Source organism: Ornithodoros turicata, chromosome 1 (genome assembly GCF_037126465.1).
Source record: "Ornithodoros turicata isolate Travis chromosome 1, ASM3712646v1, whole genome shotgun sequence".
NCBI lineage: Eukaryota > Metazoa > Arthropoda > Arachnida > Ixodida > Argasidae > Ornithodoros > Ornithodoros turicata.
The window spans coordinates 217,072,087-217,080,666 of NC_088201.1; the positions used below are offsets into that span (position 1 = coordinate 217,072,087).

The 8,580-nt window shown below is 52.6% G+C and overlaps 1 protein-coding gene across 1 annotated transcript; it reads left to right on the plus strand.

The window, feature by feature from the left end:
- The first annotated feature begins 906 nt into the window (after positions 1 to 906).
- On the plus strand, positions 907 to 6,796 carry LOC135376574 (uncharacterized). The gene is made up of 2 exons (XM_064609111.1): positions 907 to 1,229; positions 5,878 to 6,796. The coding sequence occupies exons 1-2, from the start codon at positions 1,106 to 1,108 to the stop codon at positions 6,423 to 6,425; spliced, it is 672 nt and encodes a 223-aa protein (XP_064465181.1). The 5' UTR covers positions 907 to 1,105; the 3' UTR covers positions 6,426 to 6,796.
- Positions 6,797 to 8,580: the final 1,784 nt, after the last annotated feature.

An 8,580-nucleotide genomic window follows, 5' to 3' on the forward strand; every position in this document is an offset into this window, starting at 1 on the left:
TAGTGACACGTTGTACATGGTGATTTCACCTAAGGTTACTAGAGATAACAACACCCAAGTATTTATAGCGGTCTACTTTATCTATTCGATTGCACTGGAGATAGTACTCCGTTTGCAAAGCGGTTTTCTTCCGGGTAACAGTCATGCTTACTGTCTTGTTGATATTCAATAGCATTTGCCATTTCGAACGCCATTTATTAATCGAATCCAAACCAGTTTGTAAAATATTCCTGTCATCGTCTGAGTGGATTGTCTGAAATAATATACAGTCATCGGCGAACAAGCATGCTTTGAAATCGATAGAGTTCAACATGTCATTTGAATATATTAGATAAAATAAGGGTCCCAATAGGGTCCCAATTTAGAAAAAGAAAAGAAAAAGTCGGGTTGGTTAGCTGTACAGCGGACAGCTGGCTGCCTTCAGTTGGAAGCGCTAGGTAGTGGGGTTATCCAACAACCCTCTGAGGATACTTTCCACGTTCGGCTGCCACGTGAAAGCAGACATCGTCTAGCAATTATCTTTACAAAAGATATTTTAGAAAAGATAAAATATATACAATATTTTGAGGATGGATCAGATGATTTTCTGAAAGAGTTGTTGTGAGTTTGTTTACATGTGTGAAAATGCATTTCGAGGCCGTACGATAACGGGATAGATAACGTTTCTGAAGGCACGTGTTTTAGCAACGCCGTGAGGGCGCTGCTGTTAGCCCTTTAAAAGGGAGCAGGTTTCCCGAAAACGAGAGTTGAGTTTCCAACGGTTGTACGGGCTGGAGGCCACGACTTATTCTACTGAAGGTAATAAACCTTTCTGTTCTGTTGTTCATTTGACTGTGCTGCGTTTTCCTGGGTCGCTGAACGGACGGGCCGACGCCCCGGGAGTGGGAACCCTTTGGTTCCCACAATTGGCGCCCAACGTTTTCGGAACCGGGTCGTCCGTTCGGTGGCGGGGGGCACGCAGCCCAGACGTTCTCGGTGCCTAGTGTTCATCGGCATGGGAGTGTTCATTTCATCTGTTATCAACTTGTTTTGGGGGAGTTGCACGTTAGTGCCTTGTTTTTGTGTCGTCTTTTGAGTGTTTTTCAGTTCCTGTCAACGCTTGGAAATGGAGCATTCCCCGCCGCGCGGACACCTTCTACGTAGCGGTGCCCGCTACGGACTCCCAGAACAAGTCCAGCCGACAGGACCGGTCGGTGATGGGACAGCACCGGCGGGGGTGCAGCCACAAGGTACGTCGGCTGAGGTATCTGCAATCCCACAGCCAAACCCTGCAGTAACGACAGAGCTACTGACACGCATAACAGAGCTCTGTACGTTGACGACGCAACGCCTTGCAGCCGGGTTTGTTTCGCAGCCACAGGCTCAAGCGCCATTACGACTCTCTGTACCCGTCCCCACCTTTTCCGGGTACTCAGACAAAAAGTCGGTCGCAGACTTCCTAGATGACCTGACAGCCTATCAGACTGGCATGGGAATCTCGGAGGAAGTTCTGCTTGAACGCGTCCTGCAGGTTGCCCTAATCGGAGATGCCGCACGCTGGCTTCGGTTGCAGTCGAAGTTTAAGTCCCTGCGGGACTTCCAGCAGCGGTTCAAGAACGAATTCCTCCCACCGGATTACGAATACCGTATCCTAGAGGAATTACACAGGCGAACTAAACACCCTAATGAGAGCCTATTGGAATTCGTTCGGGCCTTACAAGAACTGTACAAGAGAGCAGATCCCTCCGCTCCAGAGGAACGACGGGTGGCACGGGCAATCCGACAATGCCACCCGCGCTTCCGGCCCTATCTCCGAGCCCAGCGCTTCAACAGTCTAGAAGCGTTGGCCCAGGAGGCTCGTACTATACAAGGCGACCTCCTGGCAGAAGCCGAGTATCGGCCCCCGCCACCACCCGAAGAGGTCTTGGAACCGCGGTGCGCGTGGTCGGCGGGTGTGGCCCCGGTTGAGCACTCACCTGCGGTGAGTCTGGATGACAGCTACCGTAACCCTTACATTGCGGAGTCATCCCACCGGCAACTTGACCCCTTTCGTTATGAACGAAGGGTGACCCCAGCAGGACTGCATCCTGCTAGACCTAGCGCGACCCGAAGCTTCGGGGAGCAGCGCACGGGAGCCCAAGAACAGCGGTACCCTCCGCGACAAGAGCGCAGAATGTCCGCTGGCTGTTGGAGTTGCGGCAGCCCCGACCATTTTCGTCGGGACTGCCCGCGGGACAGACGGAATTCCCGTAATTTGCAAACGGGAAACGACCGAAGCCGACGTCACTGAACACCCGCTCAGCGACGTCGGCAGTTACCACTGGCCCTAATCATTCTAAAGCTGGCTTTACAAGCAGCAAGATAAAAATTGGAGACGCTTTAGCTCCTTTTGCTTTTTCTGTCCGGGATAACATTCAGGATATAGAACCAAACATTGCTGTTCGAATTTTGGGTAAAGATTACATCGCCCTTATCGACACTGGAGCTACGCTCTCGCTTATCGGTGACTGCGTTTACGAGCACTGCCTATCTAGACACGTGCACCTGCAGACCACGGAAGTTTCCCTACGCCTTGCTTCCGATGACGTCATTCCAGCACAGACTGCAGTAGCACTCTGGTTGTGCTTCGATGGCAGACGACGAAAGCAGCGCTTCGTCCACCTTCCCGGCCTCGCAGTGCCCATTATCCTGGGCAGGGACTTCATCATCCGGCAGAAGTTGGCGCTGGACCTGCCCAATGGAGGATACGTTTACCACGGATCGGCAGGATTTTTCCCCTTCGCCGTGGCACAGGAAAACAGTTCAGCTCAGCAAGCTGCTGCGACTTCCGTTGAACAGTCTCCGTTCCCGACTGTCTTGGGGTCATTCCATGGTCCTGAGGAGGAACGCCGTCAGCTTGAACAAGTACTGCGGCAGTTTGACGGTGTCTTCACGGAAAAACCCGGTAAGTCGTCTGTGTTACAGCATAGCATAGACACGGGTAACGCTAGGCCTTGGCGTTGTAATCCGAGGCCATTGAGTGTGTATAAGCGTGCTTTGTTAGACGCTGCTCTTTATGAAATGCTCCAAACCGGTGCAGTTCAAAGGTCCCAGAGCCCTTGGGCGTTTCCTGTCGTCCTGGCTCCGAAACGTGATGGTACGGCTAGGTTATGCGTCGACTACCGTCGACTTAACGCAGTAACTGTAAGGGACTCTTACCCCTTTCCGTCCATCGAGTCTATTATGTATTCCCTGGGCAACGCTACAGTGTTTTCAACGCTTGATTGTAGTAGAGGGTTTTTGCAAATCCAAGTTGCCCCGGAGGATGTCCCGAAAACAGCCTTTACCTGTCATAGGGGTTTGTTTGAGTTTGTACGGATGCCTTTCGGTCTGTCTAACTCTCCCGCCAGTTTCCAACGGCTGATGGATACCGTATTGGGAGATGCGAAGTATAACTTCGCGATGGCGTACATGGATGATGTCGTAGTGTTTTCCAGAAACTTTCAGGAACACTTGGAACACCTGTCAGTCGTCCTTGCAAGGATGAAGCAGGCGGGGCTAACCATCAACCCCCGCAAGGTGCAGCTGGCATTGCCTAGGATCAGCCTTCTCGGCTTCATGGTGGACGGAGGAACCATCGGTCCTAGCGATGACAAGCTAAAGGCGATCATGGAGTATCCGGTTCCCGGTAACGTAAAAGCCTTGCAGCGTTTCTTGGGTATGGTTGGTTTCTACAGACAATTCATTCCTAATTGCGCTGAGTTAGCGCAGCCGCTTAACCGGTTGTTGCGCAACGATACACCCTGGCAGTGGGGAGAGGAGCACGAACGATCATTTCGAGCTCTTTCTCACGCAATCGCTAATACGGCCAGGCTATATTTGCCTGACCTGAACAAACCGTTTGTAGTGCAAACAGATGCTAGCGATTATGGGGTTGGCGCAGTTCTCTTGCAGGAGCATGACGCTATTCTCTGTCCAGTAGCTTTTGCAAGTCGCACGCTGAATCCGGCAGAACGGAATTACTCCGTCACGGAAAAGGAATGCTTGGCGATCATCTTCGCTCTCAGGAAGTTTGATCTGTACCTGGACGGCACCACTTTCACCGTCCAGACTGACCACCAGGCACTTTCCTGGCTGCAGCGGCTCCACAACCCATCTGGACGTCTTGCCAGGTGGGCCCTGACGCTACAAGGCTACTCCTTCAACGTGGAGTACAGGCGGGGCTCGACGAACGTGGTAGCAGACGCGCTTTCCCGTGCGCCTCTACCGGAGGGGGGAGAGGAAGGCACCGATGCGCCTTCCCAGCTCCTGGCAGCAGCGCAAGTGGCACGAGACGTATCTTCGTCTTGGGGCACGGTCGTGAGCAGAGAGCAGCTCCTAGACGCTCAGAGAGCGGACGGCCTTTGTCAGCGGGTGTCTCAATGGTTAGCTGAGCAGGACTCGGCAGGCACCGGAACGACTGACGGACGGCACGACTCCTATCTGCTGGGCGAGGATGGCATCCTGTTCAGATACATACCCCAGGCGGATGACGATGACGGCTCATCCCCATTCAGAGTCGTGGTGCCACGGAAGTTGCGTAAGTCTTTCATACGTTACTTTCATGATTCGGCCTTGGCAGGTCACAGCGGTGGCAGGAAAACTTATGAAAAGTTATGTCGTGTTGCGACATGGCCAGGAATGAGGCAGGATGTAACAAAGTATGTTCGTACTTGTCCCGTATGCCAGAGAGCAAAACCTCGTGGTGGTCCACCCCCTGGGCGCTTACAGCCTATTCAGAGTAATAGGCCCTGGCAGATAGTTGCTTGTGATGTGATGGGACCGTTTCCACGTAGTCCTAGAGGTAACCAGTATTTGTTTGTGGTTACTGATCATTTCACGAAATGGGTTGAGCTGTTTCCTCTCAGGACGCTGACTTCCCAGAGAGTGTGGGAAAGACTACTCGACACCTTTTGCCGGTTCGGGTTTCCTGCTCAGCTCATCACAGATAACGCTACCTACTTTACAAGTAAGGTGTTCTCAGATTCTTGCGCTGTCTTAGGCATTCGGCACAAGAAGACTTCCCCATATCACCCTCAGGCTAACATTACCGAACGTGTTAATCGGAACCTGAAAATGATGTTGGTTGCTTTTACTAGTCAGCACCACCGTGATTGGGATCTTCGCCTGGCTGAACTGGCGTTCGCTACACGGACAACAGTAAACAGATCTACAGGCTTCACCCCGGCGTTCCTGAACTTAGGACGAGAGGCACCTTTTCCAGTGGAGAATGCTCTACGCCTCCGGGATGACAGCACCCAGCCTCCTTATTCAAGGTTCGCTGAGGAACTCCGGAGTCGACTAGACGATGCAGCTCGGACGGCTCGGGAGAATCTGGACGTCGCACGGTTGGATCAGGCTCGCCAGTACAACCGAGGACGACGGGACCTCACCTACAGCGTCGGTGACCTCGTCCTTCGACGGACTCACCCGCTAAGTGATGCGTCACGAGGCTTTGCAGCCTCATTTGCAGATAGGTGGGATGGCCCCTTCGAGGTAAGTGCGTGCTCCTCCGGCCTCACTTACAGGCTTCGTCGCTGTGACACGGGCGAAGCAACTGGGCCAGTGCACATCTCGGACCTGAAACCTTACCACCTCCGAGACCCCGAGAGCGGAGACTCTGACCTTCCGCCCCCTCAACACCTGGACCAGGATCCCGCTACCGGACCAGCTTCCAGTCGCTACAACTTGCGTCCCCGCAGGCGGCGCACGTAGTAGCCACTATCTCGGTCACTATGACCTAGTGCTCACGAGTTATGTGATATTAGTGTGATTTCTGTTTCGCAGTTTTCCACAAAGTCATTTTAGGGGAGAGCCCTTTCGAGCTCTCACGACGTGGAGATAACCTCTCACCGTATTCCCTTTTTCTCCTCTCGGCAGACACCATGCCGCGACCCTGCCGACAGAGGACGGGCCAGCCCCGACCCCCCCGCCAAGAGACAGGAGGTCGCCCACGACCCAGGGCATCCCCGGAGAGGACGTCGCAGCAGCAGCGATCGGCGGCCACGTGGATCGTCGTCCACAACGCACGGCCAGTAGGATGGGCATCGCACACCAGATGGGCGGCTCAGGTCCGGCCCCTCCGCGGCACCAGCCCTTCGCGGATACCCCTGCCCTTCCGAGGGTTAACCCTCACCGACAGGCATCCTCAGGACCCGCCCATCCCATTGACCGCAGAAGAAGAGCGCCTCCTGTGTCCCGTATGTCGGGTGCCAGAAGTGCACCGGAGCACCCACTTGCGAGGCGCCCTCCACCGCTCCAGGATCACTGCCCCACGCACCGCCGGGTCAGACGTAGATGCGGCCCTCGCAACCCTCAGGCGCCTCCGTCCAGACCTCCTTCGACAAGGCCCTCCACCGCCTCCCCCTCAACTCGAGCCTAGCCCGGAGGACATCATCCTCGAAATGCCATCCGACGATGACCTTTGAGCGAAGAGACGGCAAGGAAGCAAGTTGGCGACGTGGAATCATTCGTTTATTTATGTTATACTAATTTTCCATTAATACAGCGTTGTTTCGCTTAGTGTGTGCCAGTTGCACAGAACAGTTATGCGATTTGAACACTTTTCAGTGAACCATGTGAACATTTTGTGAACTTTTATCTTATAACCCCAGAGTCATGTTTCTGGGTGGGGGAGTGTTGTGAGTTTGTTTACATGTGTGAAAATGCATTTCGAGGCCGTACGATAACGGGATAGATAACGTTTCTGAAGGCACGTGTTTTAGCAACGCCGTGAGGGCGCTGCTGTTAGCCCTTTAAAAGGGAGCAGGTTTCCCGAAAACGAGAGTTGAGTTTCCAACGGTTGTACGGGCTGGAGGCCACGACTTATTCTACTGAAGGTAATAAACCTTTCTGTTCTGTTGTTCATTTGACTGTGCTGCGTTTCCTGGGTCGCTGAACGGACGGGCCGACGCCCCGGGAGTGGGAACCCTTGGGTTCCCACACAGTGTATAATATCCCAAATGCGCCTATAGAACTGCCTCCAACCCAACGCTGATCCCATGAGAGCCAACCAGGTCCACACGGCAGTCTCTCATCAAACAAGCGTTATAATGATCACCGTGCAGGGAGGCAAAGTAGTGCATGCCTGTCCTTCATTTTTTAAGGCGAAGACAGTACTATTTTTGAAGAGTGATGTGGCCAAACATTGCGCTTGTCCCATCCTACAGTTGGCAATTCGAACTGCCGAGGCATAACTGAAAACAGAAAAAAAATGACAAATTTTATTTAAAAGATAATTCAAGCACAAAGACGCATTAAACGTGGAATGAGTTCGTCAAGGGCGGGTCAAACCTACCCGCGATGTTCGTTTTATTTGAGTCTTCCAAAATACCGTCCTTCGCCAAACGGGGTTGGAGTACTGCTCCTACGCTCGCACTTTCGAGAGTTATATGTCCTTGATGTAGTAAGAGCTCCGATACGTCTTTTCATCTCACACTTTCATACACCACACACTGACTCCGTCACTTAGCGTCACATCGCTGAAACACAACGTACCGCAGTCGCCGAAGAACGCAAGGCGCCCCCTATTCGTTTACTCGGCCCCAGAGCAGCAGCGGAAGCGAATAGCGGTGGGCCGTCTTAGGAAGTGTGCGTCTTCTCAGGACAGGCAATTTGCTCATTTTTCTTAGAAATTGTACGGAATCATGGTTTGCAGTTCCGACATGAACCTAAGTAAGTTGGAAGAATATTTATATACCGATAAAATGTTACTCATGATGTAACTTGAGCACTGGACCGAGCTTAGGCGCAAAAAGACTAAAAGATCATCAATATATGTGAAGATCCTACGTATTCGCTGGTCATTGAGGCATTGCGATACCATGCGGTCAAACCTAACGTGAAAAAAAAAGGCAAAGCACTGGAGCAACACAAGAGTCGATGCAAATATCTTCCTTTTGCACGTAGAGCTCGCAGAACATCATCTTTTTTTAAACCACCCTAGAACAGGTATAGATCTTAACTAGTTCGAAACATCAGCTGATTGTGATGCCCCACGTGTTCTGGAACGGCGGCAGCGCGAAGTTCTTCAATGGGGTCAGTCACGAATCTCAAGGGATCCTCGTGGGGATCAGAGTAGAAAAGTTCCTCGATATCCACTGAAAAAGCACCACTGGGTCCGGACAGACCAGACCTTAAGGTCGCCTGCAGTGCAGCTGTGGTTGTCGACAGGTTCAACATGTCTGCGTGGCCGCCTCCTGTGTTATGAAAGCTGTGCGGAGGAGCCACAGCGAAAGAGGGCTGAGGCTGCGAGACGGCGCCGCCAAGCTGAACCGGAGAAAGCCCGGACGGCTCGTTTGGCTGCGGATGCTGCCTTCCGTTAGTGTTGAGTGGGGTCGTGAAGCATTTGCAAAGGGTCGTTCAAGTGATGTGTTGCGTTGCGAAGAGGAGTTCCCAAATGGCTTTCAAGTTTCACTGCTAGACGCATTTCCGTCGGATCCACCAATTGATCGACCAATTTTCTGTTCGGTATGCATCAAGCACCCGTTACATGAACGAAGAGGATAAGGGGAGCGAGCAAGAGAATGCGCCGGATTTTACAAGAAAATCACGCAGTAACACAACTACAGGAATGTGCGAGCA